The 21,581-nt window shown below is 37.8% G+C and overlaps 1 protein-coding gene across 1 annotated transcript in view; it reads left to right on the forward strand.

Moving 5' to 3' along the window:
* The window catches only part of CFAP58 (cilia and flagella associated protein 58), a 165,275-nt gene extending 147,965 nt beyond the window's left edge, over positions 1-17,310 (forward strand). Inside the window, exons 8-10 of the mRNA XM_083441673.1 lie at positions 9,280-9,399; positions 12,298-12,431; positions 16,092-17,310. Of these exons, the coding sequence (XP_083297799.1) occupies positions 9,280-9,399; positions 12,298-12,431; positions 16,092-16,212 (375 nt within the window). The 3' untranslated portion in view covers positions 16,213-17,310. The remainder of the gene's footprint in view (positions 1-9,279; positions 9,400-12,297; positions 12,432-16,091) is intronic.
* The last annotated feature ends 4,271 nt before the right edge of the window (positions 17,311-21,581 follow it).

Below are 21,581 nucleotides of genomic sequence, written 5' to 3' on the forward strand. Positions count from 1 at the left end.
AGTTCAAGAGGCTTGAGATACTGGCCTTTGATAATCAACTGGGCTTGGGAAGAGTGATCAAAGTGAGCAAGCAGCAAATGTAGTGTTCCTCTGCAAATGAATGATATATTTAGTGTAAGACTTCTAGCCTTTTCTCTCTCTCCTTTTCTGCTTACAATAGAATTGTAGTCTGGATTGCAGAGAAAGCTATTTGTGCTGGCCTGTGGGTGTGTTGCAAGATGGTAGTGGACAGGTAAACATATGCTGTAGTACAGAGCTTTTTTCTGGAAGTTCTGTTCCTTTGCTGAAAGGTTCTACTCTGGATCCTACCCAATATTATTTATTTATTTATTTATTTATTTATTTATTTATTCCAAGAACTGACACTATTTGTGGGTCTCAAGTTGTGCAGGCTTGCGTTGTACAGCAGAGATCAATGACCTGGGTTACATTAGGCTCCATCAACCAGCATTTGTGCAACTTAGTAGCTGAAATTCTGTATCCTGAATTTGTTTCATGCAAGGCACTAGTAGGACCAAAATCAGATTAAGACGGCAGCTAGTTCACATTCAGAAGAAGGAAACACAAAGTATTAAAATAAATGGAGTGACAGGTTCAGAAATATGTTGTCATGGTTTAGCCTAGAGGCAGATCCATGGGCTTCTTCGAGCACTACTGGAAAAACAAATCTTACAGGCTGGCAGGATTTGCTAAAAATAATCCTAAGGTTTATTTATACAAATAATATACACTGGCAGAAATGCTGAAAAGCCTCAAACCCTCAGTCTGAGTCCCCTCCTTGATGTGCAGTTCTCATAAGCATTATTTACTATAGGAATAGGGTAGGAGTCTATCAAGGATATAGGGTCTCTGCTGTAGCCCTTTTCTATGTATTGTTTCATTTTTCTTTGCTCTGTCCTTATTGTTAACAGAGTGGTAATCTACTTTGTTATGTCCCCCTTTTCATAATTCATCATTAATTTATTCAATTGTGCATATAGCCCATCCTTTTTCAAAGGAATAGGGCAGACATCAACATATAAAGCAATCTGTGTACTTGGCTATTACAATTTTTGTATTTTATTTTAAGCCCCTTAATGAGAATACTGTTACTCTGTTTTAATGTTTAATGTTTATATGGTGTACATTGCTCTGCAATGATTCTCTAATTAATAGGCTTTGTTTTACTTTAGTAAACAACTAGTTTTAAAGATGAGCTGCATTTGGCTTGGGAGAGACCATCTTATGATCAGAGGGCATGTTATGTTTACTTAAATCTGAATAAGAACTTTTACTCAGGGATGATTGGCATTTTAATTTGGAACAACCTATATTATTTTTTCTCATAAATGTCGAGCAGCAGTAAGTCAGGCTTTAGAGAAGCAAAGTGGCATAAAACATCCAAATAATGAACATATTTAATAGAACCTTGTGAATGAATGTCCAAGCTATGGGCAGTCTGAAGCCAGAAGGGAACACAAGAGTATATTTATGGGGGAAGAGCTCTCCATGTTAGCTGCGCAGACATGCCAAATTCTCAAAGCCTCAAGCATGCTCTGGAGCAGGGGTCAGCAAACTTTTTCAGCAGGGGCCAGTCCACTGTCCCTCATACCTTGTGGGGGGGGGGGGGCAGACTATATTTTGAAGAAAAAAAAGTGAACGAATTCCTATGCCCCACAAATAACCCAGAGATGCATTTTAAATAAAAGGACACATTCTACTCATGTAAAAACATGCTGATTCCCGGACTGTCCGCGGACCAGATTTAGAAGGCGATTGGGCCATATCCAGCGCCCGGGCCTTAGTTTGCCATCCACACTCTGGGGTATCGTTTCAAATACAGAATGGAGTTAAAGAGCCTTTTTTTGCCACTTTTGTAAAAAATACATAAAAATGGGGTGGTTTACCTTTGAAGCAGGGAGGGCAAGAGTTGGGGATTGGAGGCAAACCCCTCTTCAAGCTATATCCAAGCTAGAATGGGTATGGGACTCACTTGATTTGGTGCTTCTTTTTTTTGAGATGAGGGGATTTGCCTTTCAGCCTGCACACAGAGACACACCAAACTTCTTTAGTATCTATAATTTTGGTTGCATTCGCTTTTAAGAAAATTGGAAAGATAAACTCTGTCAGATGGGATTCAGGAGTCCTGTCCGCCTTGTTCCGTGCAACTTCTGGCTTACTGGAATACAGTAACAGAATGTAGGCAAATGACCACTGTTAACACACATTTTGCTTCTTCTTTGAAGAAGAAAGAATTAAGTATAATGGACTTTCTTTTGATGTTCCCCTGACATTTGGTGATCTTAACTCAGTGACAAATTAAATGACAAGACTTAAAAGAAATAGATACTGTTTAGTGATAATAATAATAATAATAATAATGGGTGTAATACAAGACATGTGGTTCTGCTGCTGTTAGGTGATGGCAGTAATACATATTGGAGAGGAAACCAGTTTCAGCTGCATAGGATAGATTTCACTTTCTAATAGAAATGTATGCATTGTCTCTAAATGGGGTTATTATCCACTCCATTGCACAATGTTCAGAGGACTTGGTTGGCCCTTGTTGAGGATTACAAGAGAAATAAATTGGAAACCAATTGCAAATAAGACCAGCGGTCTATCAACTGCTCCTTATTTATTCATATTACCAGGGCCCTCTTACAAAATACAAACATGTACAACATTCAAGGCTGGGACATGCTTGGTTGTGAAAACAGTTGCCATCTTCTATAGTCACAACTAATGGGAAAGCCAACAGCATGAAAAACAGTTCAATCCTATTTTGAATTGCATAATGGAATTTCACCTATAAGTAAATTAGTGGTTTTTGTTGTGGGATAATTTCAAACAATGAGCTCTGTAATAATTAGGAGGTTGTATTGTAAAAGAAAATGCATCTTGTAAATGATATTGATATATTTCATTTTATTTTGGCGTCTTTGTTCATGGATACCAAAAAGTCTAAAACTAGGTAAGTTTTATTCATAACAAGTGCAGCCTCTCTGGCTCCAGGCTTCAAGATCATGAATTGCTTTTGAAAATATTGGCCACACTCCATGCAATTGAGTGATTAACTAGAAGTATGTGTACTGTAGATAGATGTTTTTTCTACAATTCTTTTTATTCACACCCAGGAGTCTGACAGGAAGACTTATAGTGCTACATAGTAGCAAGAAAAGCAGGCAAAGAGGATGATCAGCAAAGGCAGCTTAAATGTGAAGCAAAATATCCATGTGGGTTCAATCTTTTTTCTTCTTCTACATCTCCATTTAAAATATTTTTCTTTCTTTCTGGTTGAAGTCTCATGATGCAAAGCTTTCTACAGAAATGTGAGCCTGAAACTCATTACCAGTTTAAATACATCGAGCAAAACAATAACAAATTGGTCAAGGATGTCCCTTTTAACATTACCATTCTTTTCTCTTGTTTCTCTGAGTCATAAGGTACTGACAGATTCCCAACATATTTGTCTTTTTACTGTGCAGTACTTATTTTTTAAGGTAATCCAGAAACTAGTATGTAGTTTAGGGCTTCATTTCTAACAGACATTTGCATTAGAACAGAAATCTTCTGCTGAAGTGCTAAACCTGTATTAAGACAGATTCTGGGATTCTAGGTTGACTAAGTCATATTTGGAGTAGACCCACTGAAATTAACAGACTTAGGTTCTTTAAATACATTGACTTCCATGGTTCTTCTTTGAGTTTGACTAACAATGGATATCACCCCTTATCTTAATAGGAGGGCAAGATATCTCTACTGATTTCTTAAAAGAATAACACCAATGGAAAAGCAGAGGACGTTTTTTTGTTTAAGTATTTGTTCGGTTGAAATGCTATCTAGCAACCATTTTCAGCACACACACACACATGGGAGACCCACAAAGTTTCCCCAAAGGCCACCCTCAAGCGTATATTTTTCAGACCTGTTGGCTTTATTGGAAGCCCCAATTGACTGTCACTTCAGCACCATTCATATGGTTTAAAAATCAGCTTTCTCTATAATACAGTGAAAGTTAATTCAGAATGGCTTAATGTCTTTTAGGATTTTGTTTACCATCAGTAGTGTAGTCATGTATTGAAATCTGATAAGATTTGTGATTAGGTCACTCTTGCTAGGAAGAATAAGGTGTATTTGAAGGAAAAAATTATGCCAAAGCTGCAGCCAGTTGGGGCTTTGAAGTGGCTCACAATGGAGTGCATTGAAATATGAGGTTCAGTGGTGTAGACTTCTCAATTTGCATCTGGGGTACCCCCTAAAAAAAACACCCAACAACGAATTACTTTGCTTTAGAAAAAAAAGGGGAAATGCTTTTTATGGTGGAAGGAAAAAAGTGATTATTCTCCATTTTCAGTTCAGCTTCTAAAGGACTAATTGAATAAATACTAGATTTTAAAATATACTCCATTGCTGTGCTCTTTCACAGCATAATCTGACATTGGCCACGGTTCCAAGAAAAAAACACTGGGTTTGACAGACCGCTGGTCAGATCCAATATAGCAATTGGATGCCGATGATAACCCATCTGTCATAAAAGAACACTTGGGTTTAGCAGATAAAATCTGGGGACCGTTTTTGTTTTTTTCTGCTCCATGAAGAAATTGTAACTGGAAGGAAGCCATATGAAGAGGCATTCTGAAGCCACTGAGACCATTCTGTTTCTTTGTTTTCTAGCACCTAAGCCATTTCTAAGCTGTGCCATGTCTTTGCTATTTAATTTCCCAAGACCTTTTGATTTTATAGATTAGCATACACCAGCTCTTGCTAGTTGTGTCTTTTTGGCCCTCTACTGGCTTTCAAAAACACGTCAGAGCTTCATTTGAAAAATCTGTGCTTCTGTCCGAACTCAGAATTAGTCTTCTTCATAATAACCTTTTCAAGGACCAATAAACCCTTTCCACTAGGTTTTAGCTATATTCTTTAAATTGCAGAATCTTAGAATTGGAGGGGATCACATATGCCCTCTAGAGCAGGCATAGGCAAACTCGGCCCTACAGATGTTTTGAGACTACAATTCCCATCATCCCTGACCACTGATCCTGTTAGCTAGGGATGATGGGAGTTGTAGTCCCAAAACATCTGGAGGGCCGAGTTTGCCTATGCCTGCTCTAGAGAATAACATATGCCAAAAGAATTCCTAATGGATGACTGCCCAATCTCTTAAAAATTACAGGAGAAGAAATTTTCACAGCTTCGCTAGACCTAAGCTGCTATTGTCTTTGCCCATTCCAATGTTAACTGAAAGCTGTATTCTGGTAGTCCAAGTCCATTGCTTTATCCTTATAGAAAATGTTGAGCAACTGTTAATCTTCTTTAATAACATTTTAAATACCACAGAAGTCAACTTAACCCCCTTTCCCCGCTCCATTCAAAGCACAATTTTCCTCATAATTCTATGGCTTGTGTTTTAGACTGTTTATAATCTTTGGTGTCTTTTGAATCTTTTCTAGTTTATCAACATCCTCCTTTAACTATTATGCTGCAAATCCAACACAGTACTCCAAGTGAGGTCTGAGCAGAGCTATATTTACTCCTGATTTTTGCACATATCATCCAGAGATTTTTGCCTTCATCCAGAGATAACAGGGTGGTTCACAACATACCACTTATTTCATTTATTAATCACCTCCTATGAAGCATCTAGCGGCAATTTCACAAAACCTATATAAAAATATATATAAAAACATATTTATATAAAAACAGCTGAAAGTTACATATATGAAAACTATTTTAAATCCAATACAGATTCCAACTGGGATAAAGAAATGGTAAATTGCAATTTATTCCTAGAGTTTCTTTGTCTTTCTTTGGTTGGGGTTTGAAGTGCACCTCTCTGGAGCCCATGACAGTTAGTGATACAAAAATATGCATAGTTTTCTGAACAGCAATAAAATGTTTCTCATGTATACACAAACAAAAAGAAAAATTCAAAGCATTTTTTTAAAAAGCTTTAAGCATATTTGACATCATTCAGCAACTGTATTTTCTGCTCTGTCATGTTGCTTTTCAGTTTCCGATTAACTGGCCACAAAGCAAACCATGAAAGATGCAGCCACTTTGTTTGAACATTGTAAGGACATTGTCAAATATTGCAAAATGAAACTGGATTTAAAGCAGAAAGAATCCATGCAAAATATGAATGAAAAGATCAGTGACAAAGATGAAAGACTTTCTTCCAGCAAAGTGTTTAACTATGGCATCTATCATTTCAAGGAGAAACTAGAAGAACTGTGGTGTGTTTTTTTAAAAAAATATTTTTTATTGATTTTCCAATATCATTCCAATAACAGGCTCATTATAACAAAGCAAATTTTGTCCAGTTAATACAATTATTAATGCCAAATATTCATATGTCAATTTATACGATTTAATTAAACTAGCCCCCTCACATGCTAGAGTTGATGAGTTCATTCTTCTACATTTTTTCTGCATTCCAAAAATTTAATAATTTCCATTCCATTCCATACAGATATTATAATCCCTTATATAACAGCTACAGTCTTGTGATTTCAGTTAGTGTTGGCATAATAGGTAATTTATAAAGTTTGAAGTGAGGAACTTTAGCTGTACTCCTTATTCCTTCCTGCATGTGACAATTTTCCCCATGATGTTTCCCCATCCATATGTGGTGGTATATCCTGCAACTGTTGATGGTTCCCGTCATGTCTTGGGAGAAGCTGTTATCTCACAGTTTCACTGCATCACTTCATCCCATGATTCGGCTTCCAGTAAACAAGCTGTCTTCACCATTTTTCCAGACAGTCAATCTAGAAACTTCTATTCTCACAGTTGGTAGGCTCATTTCCTCCCTGCCACTGATTTATGACCATTTAACCTTATCTCAAACACATTCCTTTGTGGATAATGGAGATTAGGGAGGATTTTGCTCTATATTTTCAAAGCATAGCGTTTCTCTCCACCCCCCTTACCTCTCAGTTCCTTTCTCTCACATACCCATTTCCAATTTTGTTAAATTCCATATTTTATTCCAATTTATTCCATCCTCACTTGTGCTGATATTTTAAAATATCAGGGTGGGGGTTGCCATATGATAAATGTAGAGAAAAACCTTGAGTGAGTAAACCGTGGGCTCCTCTCCCCCCACCGTCTCTTTCACTGAATGAAATCTGCTCTCAATCCAAACCTTTCACAACCTTGTAGCTGGGTTGTTTTTGCAGCTTCTTATCTCATCGTCTCTGGCATGTGCCTGTAGTTTACTCCAAGTAAAGTCCACTTAACAGGATAACCTGCGCTTCCAGGGACGGGATTGGGGGGGGGGGGTCGCAGCAGCCGGAGTGCTCCATGCACCCAGTGTCTTTGCCTGCCATCACATTCATGGGGAAGCGAGTGCCAGACTGCCAGGCAAACGGCAGATGAGAGCCTGGTTTCTCTTCCAACCGAAGAGGAATGCAGATAATGAAGTTCCTCCATCATTATCTGATTATCTCTGTCTGTCTGTCTCCCGCGGTGTTGAGAGAAACTCCATTCCTGGCGCACCGGAAACAGGAAGCCCGAAACGAAAAGAACTTTGTGTAGGATGAAAGGGAGACCAGATTTGGTGACTTTGGGTAAAATAATTGCTGGCACTCGTTTTGATTGTTGTGGAAAAAAAAGTCTAAGTAAACTGGGATACAACAGTGGCCAAACTCAAAGGTTTTGCAGGTGTATGGATTCCTACCCATACAAGTATTCTCTACATTATTATTATTGTTGTTGTTGTTGTTGTTGTTGTTATTCTACCAGGCTTTCACTCTAAGATCTGAGGGTGGGTCACAACAATTTAAAATACAGCGCAAAGATTTTAAAACAAATTGCAATCACAAAAATAGTGTGGGTCCCAAAAGCATAGTGTCAATGGCCAGAGTAAAGTGGTGTGTCTTCAGCATTTGTCAAAAACTGTATAGTGAGGGCATGTTTTACAGTACTAACATATTCACCTCTCTTTCAAACCATTGCCTAGATTCCTTGAAGAAAGGGCAGGATCAAGATCATGAAAATTAGGGAAGACTAAATCAGTTTTGTTAGTACATCATTGCATATTTCAAACAATATGTTGTTTCAACAGAATATTAATTTTGAGCAGGTGATTCCAACTAAATATAGAATACTGGTACATTAGGAGTGGATTTGGTAATGCAAATCCTAAGCATGTTGCAAGATGAACTCTGCATGTAAAAAATGCCAGTGGCTAGGATTATTATTTATTTTATAGAATTTACACACAGCTTGATTGTTTAAAAAACCCCTCAAAGATAATAAAATCAATTTAAAAATTACACCAAAGGATTTAATTTGAATTTATCTTCAGCAGTGTATGCTTCAATATGATATGTTAAACACTCTGGAGTTTTAAGTCCAATTATATAGCCTAGGGAAAAAGATGAAAGTGCAGCTACAATCAGCGAACTCAAACCTTGAGTTCTGCACTAGCTACCTCAATAAACATGAATACCTGCAAAAGTAGAACCATATGGTTTGAGATGCATTTGCCATACTTCGTTAAAGAGATGCAAAACTATAGTGAAAAAGACACTAAATTTAGATCAAATTAACAGTGAAAAGATGTAAAACTTTTCTATTTTGCTTGAATCAGCATTATAGGCCAGCATGTTTGTATTTTCGCATATGCTCTTGATAAAAGTTCTGTGTTGTGCCTATGAGTTATCCATATAATTATGTATTTGTATGGTGGTTGTTAAATCTGTGCTGCCCTGTTCTAATTATGTTGTTAGCTTTCTTCGGTTTTTGGAATATTAGTGCTTGGCTAATTGTTATATATGTTATATATGATTATTCTTGCAGGCTGGCTTAAAAGCACTATGATACTGAGTGGCAGAGCAAATGTTTTAGGATAAAAATATAAATAATATCTTAGAATGATCAGTTTTTAAACTGTAAAACCTTGTGAAAATTAGAAAGGATTATCTCATTACTGTCTTACAGTGTGATTTACAGTTTTCATTAATATACTGTGCAACATTTTCATATGCTTGCTGGTAGCCACTTGGTGTAGTACAGGTGCAAAATAGATTCATCGGTATAAGTGGACTCACTTGTTGGAGGAATTGATTCAGGATAAACCATATTTACTAAGATAGCAGATAGGATTTTTTGTTTGAGAAGAAGTAAAGCACCACAGCTAAACAAAAACAGTTAGCTTATGAAAATCTTTATGGTCTGGATTGTTTTTATATTTCTGTTCTCATGTCTTTGCATTCCCTCTCCTTACATACATTCTAAGGTGGCAAGTGGACAAGTGTAACTTCCAAATTGGTTTCATCTCACCTTGTCTCCTAGGAGAAGGAGAAACTGTATGTAGAGCTGAAGCACCTCTTGGCCCGCCAGCCTGGACCAGAAGCAGCAGAACAGTTGCAGTTGTATCGGCACACTCTGCGGGAGAAGACCAAGCAACTTAAAGTAAGAGTCATTTCCAATAATTCATTATATAAATAGTGAGTGTAGAAATAGATAGATTGTACTCCGCAATCTACCCCCAGGAAGTAGGAAATCATTATTGTCTGGGACATAAGGACTTGTGTTCTGAAAAGTCTTTTGAACCTGGAGGTATACTTCTTAATTCATGGATAAGTACTTTAAGAATAGAACTACAAGTATGTTGTCACCCCAGAAAGGTAAATGGGACCTCCAAATTCAGAGGCAGAATTTTTCTGAGTAACATATCAAAGCAGAAGCAGCACACTTTTGGTAAAGCCTTTTTCAGAGGCAGTTTGCCTCTGAATACCAGCTGTTGGGTAGAGGGAATGCAGCTGCACTGCTTGTGGGCTTTCCCTGGGCTCGTTGGCCACTCGGACTACAGAGTGCTGGACTATATGGGACTTTCACCTGATCCTGCAGTCTGTTCTTATGTTCTTGTACCACTAACCTCTTAGAGTTCTTTGAGAGTGTCAGCAAACGTATTGGTAGAGGTGAACCTGTTGATATTGTATGCTTTTGAAACAATACCTCACCAAAGGCTCCGGAGTAAGCTTAGCAGTTATGGAATGACTAAAGGTTCTGTTATTAATCAGTAACTGGGTAAGAAACAGGAATCAGAGTGTAGGAGTAAATGGACAGTTCTCCCAACAGAGGGATGTAGAAAGTGGAGCTCCCACAATGATAGGCATTTGGACCTGTGCTTAGGAATGAGCAGTGAAGCAGCAAATTGTTCAAGGTGGTTAAAATGGAAATGCACTGTGAGGAGCTTCTAAAGGATCTCTCTAAACTGGTTGAATGGGGAATAAAAAGAGAATGCAATTCAATGTAAGCAAGAGTAAAGTGATGCACAATAGGGGGAAAATTATTAATTTTACATATATGCTAATGGGATCTGAACTGATGGTGACTGCCTAGGAATGGGACTTGGGGTCATAGTGGATAACTTGATAGTGGATAACAGCTTTGAAAAAAGCAAATTCCATGTTGGGATCATTAGGAAACAGAACGGGAAAAAACCTGCCACTATCATAAAGTTTGGTGATCCATAATTTAGCACGACTATTCTTATGAATCACATGAACTGTGCTTTCTGGGAAATGCCCACGAGTTCTTTACACATACAGTTCTGAAGAAAGCTATTGTATGAATTTCCTAACATTGTTGTTTGCATTTCGAGGTATAATATTTGTTTATAAAATTAAGAAATTAAAATCTAATTAGAGCATAAATTTACAGCCTATTACTATAAATGTGCATCCCACTTGGGTCTTTGGAGATGCTGCCAGATTTTTATACGAGACTTAATTTCCTTTTTAAATGAGTTTTTTTTTAACATCCCCGTCAAAACAGTTTTCCTTCTGTCCTTAACAAGCTAGCAGAAACGGATTGAGAAAACATTGCTAAATCCTTCATTTTTCTCTAACGGTGCATTGACTTATATTAGTCTCGCATCTTATTAGAGGGCTGACAAGAGTAATCTTTCTTAACCCCTTGTCACTGTAAGGCAGGATTTCTTGGGTGAGAAAAGCTTGTTTATGCCTACTGGAACCGCTTGATGCACCATGTTAACCAGCAACAGCTAATATGTAATGTAGTTCTCTTCCTTCATTTTCATTGCATGAAAATACAATAGGGTACATTCTTTCCCCTCCTCCCGTCCCTGTTTACGTATTCTAAGGAAAGCAGCATTTACCCATTTGCCATAGGTGGTAATAACTAAGGGTGCAGCTTATACCTCGGATAGGAGATGACTATTAAGGTTTTTGTGCTGGCTTTTGTACTCAACATATTACGGAGACATTGGATAAAACACAGCAATTAGTTGTCTGGGTTGTTTTAAAGTTTGTGGGCTCATAGCGTAATGTTTGAAACTAAAATAGCAGTCCGTGCTTATGGTCAAAGAGTTGTAGCCAACAAAGGTACAGCATATCCATTGAAATTAATGGACCTAAGTTAGTCATTAAAAAAAAAAAAAAAAGTCTAGTGGCACCTTAGAGACCAACTAAGTTTGTTCTGGATATAAGCTTTCGTGTGCATGCACACTTCTTTAGATACGATAAAACAATCATTTAGTTTCATTGATACCAATATTGATAGCAGTTATTACATACAGACTACTTCCATTTGCACAGCACATGAATAGATATACTATACTTACTGCGACATTTTGATAGTATGAAAAATCTTTTGAGATAGTCAAGAACAATATTCAATATTCAATATTGGTATCTGAAGAAATGTGCACTCACACAAAAGCTTATACCCAGAACAAACTGAGTTGGTCTCTAAGGTGCTAGTGGACTATTTTTTAATTTTTTTTATTTATTTCGACTGCGTCAGACCAACACGGCCACCTAACTGAATCTAAGTTAGTCATGCGCATTAATTTCAGGGGGTTTACTCTGTAACTTAGTCTGATTCAACTCAGAGAAAGAAAAACACAAGTACAAAACATTAAATTTGTTCTTTTCTAAGCCTTATTATTTTTAAGCCACTTGAATATTGTTCTTGAATTTCTCAAAAGATGTTTCATACTATCAGAATGTCACAGTAAGTATAGTATATCTATTCATGTGCTGTGCAAATGGAAATAGTTTGTAAATAATAACTGCTATCAATATTGGTATCAATGAAACTAAATGATTTTTTTATTGTGTATTTTAAGCTGTGTATTGTGTATTTTAATTATGGCATGCTTTTAATGATTCTGTATTTTAACCATGTTGTGAAACTAAATTTATGCATCATGGTGATACAGAATGAGAGAATTGTTACCCAGTGCAGGGACAGATTTAAATAACAATTATTTATAAAAGCCATATAGGTACAAGAAGACAACAAATCACCCATGGCATTTGTTTGTTCTTGGGTTTTTTAAAGGTTTTGTCTTCTGAATTGAACATGTATGAATCACAGAGTCAAGAATACAAATATGAAATTGAAAGACTTGCCAATGAGCTTCTAAATGTAAAGAAGAAATACCTCACCCAAAAACGCAAGGAACATGAAAACAAGTAAGTGATAGTACCAGTGGTGGTAATAATTACGTTATTTAATAATAAATTACTGCCCAGCTGAGATTGGATTATGACAGCAATCTCATGTGTGTGGATACATTTTCCCCTGGTGAGATATGTGAAATTGCCAAATATTGAGTACTTCCTGTAAGTCACTTGTGTGAAAATTCCCCCAAGTGTAGTTTTATCTCTTTTTTCATGTCTGTGCCCGGCTTTCTTAATCCTTTAATTGCAACTCTTTTTTTCAGCCACATCCTGCCCTCTCCCCCCCTGCATTTAATTTCTGTTCTGGTCTTTTTATGTTGGTCCAGACTCAAGTAAACAGTTGCACTAGCAGGAGACAGTGCAATGAGTCCTGCTAGTGCAACAGGGCTTCCCCCTTCTACCCTGTGCATACCTCGTGCACCCACTTCCACCCCCAAATTGGCTGTAGGGGAAGGAAAGGGGAGATCATTTCATCTTCCAAGAAAAATGCTTGCACTGACGTAATGATCATAATAGCTTGATGCTGAATTCCTCTCTGAGTTTGCTATTTCCAGACATATTTTAATTGCATCCCATCACTGCTTTGTTTGGTGTATGGGGTGTTAGCAGTTTGACTTCACCCCAGAAGGCGCACTCCATTGTCTCTCGAGACAGACGGATGCCAATAACTGCTTTGCTGTTTCTCATTGATGAGGGCTTTGTTCCTTCACATGGGAATCTGAACAGAGTATATAGTCAGTCTTCCAAAACCAGCTACATATTACAAAACCCCAGACCCAGGGGTCAGCAAACTTTTTCAGCAGGGGGCTGGTCCACTGTCCCTCAGACCTTGTGGGGGGCTGGACTATATTTTGGAAAAAAAATGAACGAATTCCTATGGCCCACAAATAACCCAGAGATGCATTTATTGTTATTATTATTATTTAAAAGCACACATTCTACTCATGTAAAAACACCAGGCAGGCCCCACAAATACCATATTTTTTGCTCTATAAGACTCACTTTTCCCCTCTAAAAAGTAAGGGGAAATGTGTGTGCGTCTTATGGAGCAAATGCAGGCTGCGCAGCTATCCCAGAAGCCAGAACAGCAAGAGGGATCACTGCTTTCGCTGCACAGCGATCCCTCTTGCTGTTCTGGCTTCTGGGATTCAGAATATTTTTTTTCTTGTTTTCCTCCTCCAAAAACTAGGTGCATCTTGTGGTCTGGTGTGTCTTATAGAGCGAAAAATACGGTAACCCAGAGATGCATTTTAAATAAAAGGACACATTCTACTCATGTAAAAATATGCTGATTCACAGACTGTCTGTGGGCCGGATTTAGAAGGTGATTGGGCCAGATCCAGCCCCTGGGCCTTAGTTTGCCTACCCATGCCCTGGACCATCCCTGCTTCTGGAAATTCTCAAGATCACACCTGTCAGTTCAAAATCATTCAAACATCACAATTTGCTTATGCAGAAACCACTTAACATGAGAGAAACCCCATGTTTAGAACTTCATGTGATCACACACATGCCTATTTAGCTGCATGTACACGTTATTTACCTGATCTAATAGTCTCTTGATTCTGTTCTCAGTCACCAGTATTGATTTTTGCAATCATGCTTCTCCCCATCTATGAATTAGATGTGCATTGGGCAGTTCAAATAATTTAATATATTCCTGTTTTGCTCCTTCCTGTGCTAGAACGTGATTTTTAGAACCTGCACTAGTACCCATTTAGAAATATGGAATTTGATTTCAAACTAGTTACTTCTTTTACCACCCGAACTTCATGTTTTTAGATAGCAAACAGTTCTGATGACTGAATTAGCAAAACAGTCAGCAATCAAAGGCGACCTCTGCCCATCTGCAAATGGCATAATGTTGCCTTGATGTTTCGAATTAGCAACAATTGTTCGTGCCTAATGGCCTTCCTGGGGCTTTATGATCAATACACAAAGCTACCATAATGTCTAGCGAGCCATTTCCAACAGCTAAGTGTCCTTTTGAAAACAGCTATAATCTTTAGAATTTGAACCCTGGGCTTTGCTTTTCCATTTCAGCATTACAGGGGAAGAAATTCACTCTGCCGTATTTTATTTCTAGAATTTCATTTCCTGCTACTATTATATTTTTAAAGGGCAATGGACCATCTATAAGGAATAGAGTTACGCCTAGATATATATGAGTATTACATACAGTACTATGAGGTTTTCATTTTTTGTCAGTTTTATGCCACTTCCATAGTAAATTATGTTTATAAGTCCAGAAAGGAGAATTATGCTATCTCCTTTCTTCTTTTTTATTTTTATTTTTTTCTTATTATTTCCTTCCCCTTCCTTCTGCCTCCAAAATAGTCATGTAGTCAAGGGGACCTGCACATGTTTAGCTACTTCTTTCTAGTGTAGTATATAGTCCAGTGTCTATTACAGCTTGAATAAATTTGCAGTGTAGGGCATGATTGTGGGACTGCTACAGAAAATCGTTATAAGCTCCCTTTTGCTTCTTGCTCTCTGTTGCATGTTTGGATCACAGCACATTAGTCATTATTTGGGAGAGGTTGGTGCACAGTTGCATACATGCTTGCAACAATCTCACCCTTTCTCTTTTCCTCAGTGCCACAGTCCTTGAATTACTTTTTAAAAGAAAACATTTACTAGGAAGCAAATTTAAAATATTCTCCAGGAAACTATTTAGTTTTTTGAACCATAGGGTTGTATCCAACTAAGTTCTACTCAAAATAGGTTCTACTCACCTTAGGTGAGACATGCCCATTAATTTTAGTGAGTATGCTTTGGGGATAACTAGCACTGGATACATACAACCTATTGTTAGCTTCAGACATTTTTGAAGCTTCGATCTGTACCATAAAAAGTCCAATTTTTTAAAAAATTGTTAGAAAAAAATTAATACAGCACTTTAGTACCACCAGTTTACAGTGATCTGATAAATTTGTTTGAATATTTTGCTCCATTTATGTAGTTGTACATCTCAGTTCAGGAAAATGTGTCTTTCACATTGCTCTCCTGCCCCCCCCCCCTCATTAAATATCTGAGTGGATAGTTAAACTATGCTGCTTTCTCTTAAGGCTGCTAAATTCAAGTTGTGATTGTTCTTCCTATGGCTTTAAGTCTAATGGTCACACCTATCAGTTCAAAGTTATATAGGCAGTGTTTGCTTTGTGTAAAAAGAACTGGATAATTATCTCTATAAGTCAGTTAAATGGTGAAAATGGCTAACACAATTTCTTCATTAAAATTCAACAAAGGGGGAAAAATCCCTTTTTTGCCTTTGATGATTTCAGCTTTTTATTTGAAAAACAAATAATCATTTGGAGGAACAGTGCCAAGATTAGAAATTCCAAGTCTTACATTTATTATTCTTTTAATGAGAAACTGTGACCATTTTGAGGAGGTAACATTAGGAGAGCTCATTTAGTTCTAATTTTTAATAATTCTGCGTACCGTAAGCAGTCACCTAATTAGATCCAAACAGGCATCTAATTGTGGTTGTTTAGCTAAACAAGCTTTCATCAACTTATTTTTAATGATCTCCTGATAGAGCTATTTCTGCTATTAAAACTTTTGGAACTTTTCAAAATGATACTGAGATAAAAAATGTAATAATATGCCCTCTTTCTTTCTTTCTTTCTTTCTTTCTTTCTTTCTTTCTTTTCTACTTCCATCCCTAAGGGAAAAGGAGAGAGCCTTGAGTAACATAGAGCATGACTACCAAGGAACGAGAGCCAGAGCTTCACGCTTCACCGGAGGTGGGTTCCCGCTTAGCAACCCACCTCCCAAAATTGTAGCCTAACACTATTGCATCATTAAACCTCATCCACTAGAATGGAAAAGAGACATTGGCATGTCCAGCTGAACTAAAATGTTTTTGAATACAGATTAAATAATAATATGGTTTTTAAAATAGTTTGTAGCAAAATATTTCTTCGAGGTTACTGTGTTCTTTCATTAAAGGTAGCATTCTGGCATAGGCAATGCTATTTTTTATGCCCAGTTAGTTGAATGCTGCACATAATGAAGTCACTCCCCATCCTATAGATATATTTGGAGCAGATATTTCGATTTTACAGTTTTTGTTGTACTCCAAAGTACTCAAGACTAGAAATAAGTTCAGTTGAAATCAGTGATACATGCTTCCAAGTAAATACATTGCATATAAAATTGTAATCAACTGTAAAAGGTCCATATCTATATTGGCTTAAACTACCTCTTCTTCAGCATGAAAAAACATGAAAAATAACTAGAATGCTAATAATTTAGCTTAAGAAAATATAAAGCTTAGAATTCATCACTTTATCGTAACAACATTAATCTGTGAAAATTTAAAGTCAGAGTGTTAAACATTCTCAAAACTAATTAGGAACATTGGGAAGGTATGCAATAACATCAAGCCCATACTGGTGAATGTATTTCCTTTTTATGCTAGATAGCTAGTATGATGGCAACATCTTTGACTGTACATCTCAGTCTGTACATTTAGATTATGCCTATCTTTCATTAATTTGTTTCTTATGTATCAAATATAGAGTCAAAATATAACCAACCTTACATTTTCGTACCTGTTAAAAGGAAGACACTGATTTAGTTCTGCAACATTTAAAGATTGTTTACATTTTACATCATATATACCTCCCCTCACCAAAACCTTTTCAACCAAAGAGATTTAATTAACATTCATTAGCAAGCCATTTAATAATGTCAATGTGCGAGGTGCTGAAGAATGGGGATAAGAGTTTAAAATAAAATGTCTTTGATATATTCTTGCCTCAGGGATGAAAAACTCCCAGGAGAAAGCCTGATAAATATTTCATAAAAAAAAAACTTTCCAAAGATATTGATCTTTTGTTTGGTGGAATTCAGAATTGTATATTAAAGCCCCTTTGGAAAACTATTAATGTTACGTGTTTATTTCACAGAAATCAAGTAATCTGTGATGGGGAATCATTTTGCTTTTATATAAAGGACAAAGATACTTAGTTATTGGAGGAATTGCCATTGCCTTTAATTTCTGAAGCAATTATTATTCTTGTTAGGGTCTCTGTCTTTCGTGTCTTGTTTCCTGAAGATACTAGTGAATACTTAAAATTATGTTTCTTTACATTTTCTTAACATCATAACAATCAACTCACTATAAACAAAATATGCAATGTACAACTCCTAGTATCTTTGCTGCATCAGCTGCATGGACCAGCAGAGACTGATTTAGGTTGGAGCATCCATCTTACCAATACTGCATTGGTGAATTAAATGCAATCAGAAAAAGAACATCTGAACCAGCTGTGTGGGTAAGCCCTTAGACATGTTGGCATATGGGAGTCTGAGTTTTTTGTATTCTTTCCCAAAACATCTTCACAACTTTCTTAAAATGCTGTTATATGCATATGTGTTTATTTTGCTTTCTTTATAATGAAATTTGTCTCCATTCAGTACAAATTGGAACAATACATAGTTGAAGGTGTAGCTGCTTTACCCTGGCACAATGCCACCAGAGTCAACAAAGCTAAGTTTATTAATACCAGCAGGTAATCTGGCATGTTTCTGTATAGACAGGTGGCTCCTCGTAGGATAAAAGGATGTATGCTGACTTTAGCAGAATCATTGCTCTCATTTCCCCCTACACCTTGACCCTTTTGCTAATGAAAGCAGCAAAAGCATAACTGAAACGTCATCTCAGGTTCCTAGTGAGCTCATATTTTCCAAGGATATTTGAGTCACTGTCCTGTATAATGTCAGCATGATCCAGCTAAAGAAAAGCACTTTTAACCTCTGTTGATTTCAACTGAGATAGGCAATCATGTGCTAAGTCAGTGGAAATTGTAAGGCTACAGTTCCTAATAAAACTTACCAGGAAGGAAATTCTTTTCAACTCAAGAGGATTAAACTTCAGAGGAAGCATATGTATGAGCAAGCTGAAAAGTGCTTTACTTCAGCTGGATCATTCCCAGCAGATTTTAAGGTTGGATGAATATGAATAATTTTTTTGTTACGGTCAGCTGTGTTTGCTGATGTTCTGCAAAAAAGGAAAGGGGTTTGTGATGTGTGGCTACAGCCCACTTAAATAAGTGCTCAAATAGAAATACGGGGGTTCGGATTTCAATCATTCCACAGTGAGAATGGTTTTTCTTGGTCAAATTACTTAATTTATTTGGCAATTCATATCTACAAAATGCAAACTGTCAAATTGCTTCCACACCAGCAATGAGCATGTGAGACTGGTTTTGAGGTTAAAGGTCACAATTTAATTAAAGACCTGTAAGGGAAAAAAACTAGAAAAAGTGTGGGTCATCTTCCTTAGTGAAGAGTAACATCTTTTTCCTTTACCATCCATGTTCAGCACCTCTAACCTGTCTGGTAACTGATCAGTGATCAGTGCCCTGATAGCCTGTTCACTTAAAACTGCAAGCTAAGGAGCAGAACCATCTCCCCCTGTAGTCTAGCATTCAGAGAGATGGCCTCATCAGCACCATATCCACTCTTCACAGGGTTGGTCAGCTATAATGATGGGAGTGGGTAAACATCAGTGCTCACCACTGAAGTGAAGCCAAGTCCCCTCCATGGCTGCACTACATGCCTGTTATGCTGGAAAAGCCAACTGAATTCATCAACAACTCTTCAGATTTGCAGTATGGAGTAGGTGAAAAAAGATGGTTTCAGCAGTCACCCCAAAATTTCTTACTTGGCTCCTAATGGCAGCTGGCTAATCTCACATGTCAAAAAGGGATGGATGATGCAGGACAGCTTATACAGGCAGCCTGATTTTGTCACACAGATGTTGTTAGGGCTGCCAAACATCCGCATTACCAGGATTTCAAAGGCGAGTCAATTTGGCATTTTTGTATATAAAAGAAACTCTGACAATTTCGGGGTCTTCTTAAAAAGCTCAACAACTTTCCATGTGTCCTGGCTTTTACTTTTTGAAATATGGTCTGAGACTTTCACAGTGCCATTTCCAAAGGGTGTTAGGGGCAAAAGTGGGAGTAAAAAGTGCCGGGTATCTTTTTAAAAACAAACAAGACACATTTGTTGAGCTCATTTCTTGGAAAATTGCTATAAAGCAGTTTCTGCTCAGAAAAGTACCTCATTCATTAGACTATAATTAAAGGTCAAACGTTGGGGAATGGACATAAAGGTGAAGGGGGGATAAAGCTGTCAGGTTTGGAGTCTGGTTTGGGGCCATGTGGACAGCAGGTAAGTGCCAGCATCTCAACACTGCTTGCTTTATAAAGGAACAGATGCACATTTCTAGGGCTGTCAACCCAGTGCCCTTTACAAAACTGAAAATTCAAATCAAGGAGTATCAAGGGGAAATGCATGCCAGTGTTGTTTCTCTGATCAAGAGCTTCACCTCATGTCTTCTCAGGGGATCTCTCTCGTAATTTACTTCAGTGCTTCAGGGTAAGTGATTTTCCATCTGCCTTTATCATCTGCCAGCAAGCCAACCTTACTGTGAGCAGTGTGTGCTTTCGGCACCTTTCACCTTTTCACATTGGTATCCCTTGAACTCAGCTCCAGGCCCAGAATGCAATTCTAATATTCTTTGTCTGTTTTATTTACCTCTGTGACATTTTCTCAGCATGTGGCAAAGTGTGGTTTGGATTAGATGAATATGCTGAGGTCTGTAGTAAATACCTTCAACTCTGTGATTAGATCCCCTTCAGAATACACTATTCCAAAATATCCAGTGAGCTCTTAATAGCTAACAAATTTATCTTGGCATGAGTTTTTGTAGACAAGATGAACACTTTTGCCACATTAAATGTGTTGATCCTTAAGGGGGCACCTGGGGCCAGTTGAGCGTATTTTTATTCAGGAGACAGAACAGCAAATTGTGCTGCTGTTTCTCTAAGTCAAGGTGCAGGTTGGCAAGTTATGGTGGCACCTGAGAGAGAAAACGCAACAAGCACCCCTCTCTGGAAAGAAAAATGCATCAGTAGTAAATTTGAAAGTTACAAATTGGTGCCGTTTCATGACACCCACATCAATTCTCTCTAATAATAGGGCTACCCTTAGAGGCACAGGACTATTTTAATGCTTTACTGCAACATGCTAGCACAACTTAGAAGCTCCCTCTTTCCCTTTCTTTCTGGCCAAAGAACATTGAACAATCAGTTTCATTGATAGCAAACCCAGTTGTCACCTGACCAGTTTTAGAACAGTTTTGGTTTTGCCCCTCCTTACAAGAAAGTTTGGAACATGGGTGGCGCTGTGGTTTAAACCACAGAGCCTAGGGCTTGCTGACCAGAAGATCGGTGGTTCGAATTCCCGCAACAGGGTGAGCTCCCGTTGCTCAGTCCCTGCTCCTGCCAACCTAGCAGTTCGAAAACATGAAGTGCAAATAGATAAATAGGTTCCGCTGTGGTGGGAAGGTAAACGGAGTTTCCGTGCACTGCTCTGGTTCTCCAGAAGCGGCTTAGTCATGCTGGCCACATGACCCGGAAGCTGTACGCCGGCTCCCTCGGCCAATAAAGCGAGATGAGTGCCGCAACCCCAGAGTCGTTCACAACTGGACCTAATGGTCAGGGGTCCCTTTACCTTTACTAGAAAGTTTATTTCTAGTGGTAATTCAGAATGTGCATGCATTTAAATGAACAGTATTATGTCAATCAAGAACCACTGTCCTTGCAGGAAATGGTTTCCTGAGATACCTACCAAAGATGCAACACATGCAGGGTAACCTGAGTACCAAATTGGAATTCCAGGCTAACCACACAACATGTCAGTACCATGTCTGTTTTCAGGTGAGTTTGTGCACTGTTTCAGTGAGGTGATTGTCAAGGTGCACGTGTCCACTGTTTATAGCCTGAAGAATTTACTCTGGTGGTTTGTTTTTCCTATGGCAGTTGATGAGGTCAGATTTGTAGGTCACCACCTGGAAACTTATTAACATATCTGTAAAATGGAATGCTAGACCTGACTACTAGCCAACTTTCAGGAACAAAAAGACAATTGACCTCAGGAAACTGCCTTTGGCAGTCTCTTTATTATTTTTATTGGGGTGTCCCATGAACCAATTACTTTTCACAATGGGCCTTTTATGAAGCTATTTAGTTTAAAATGGATTTTAGAAAGACTAGTTGTAAGGGAGACAGGAATCCCAAAACAAGCTCAGTAGAATGGTTTATTATTATTATTATTATTATTTATCTGGTTGGAATAACCAGG

The sequence above is a fragment of the Podarcis tiliguerta genome (genome assembly GCF_965153285.1).
Source record: "Podarcis tiliguerta genome assembly, chromosome: 5".
NCBI classification, from domain to species: domain Eukaryota; kingdom Metazoa; phylum Chordata; class Lepidosauria; order Squamata; family Lacertidae; genus Podarcis; species Podarcis tiliguerta.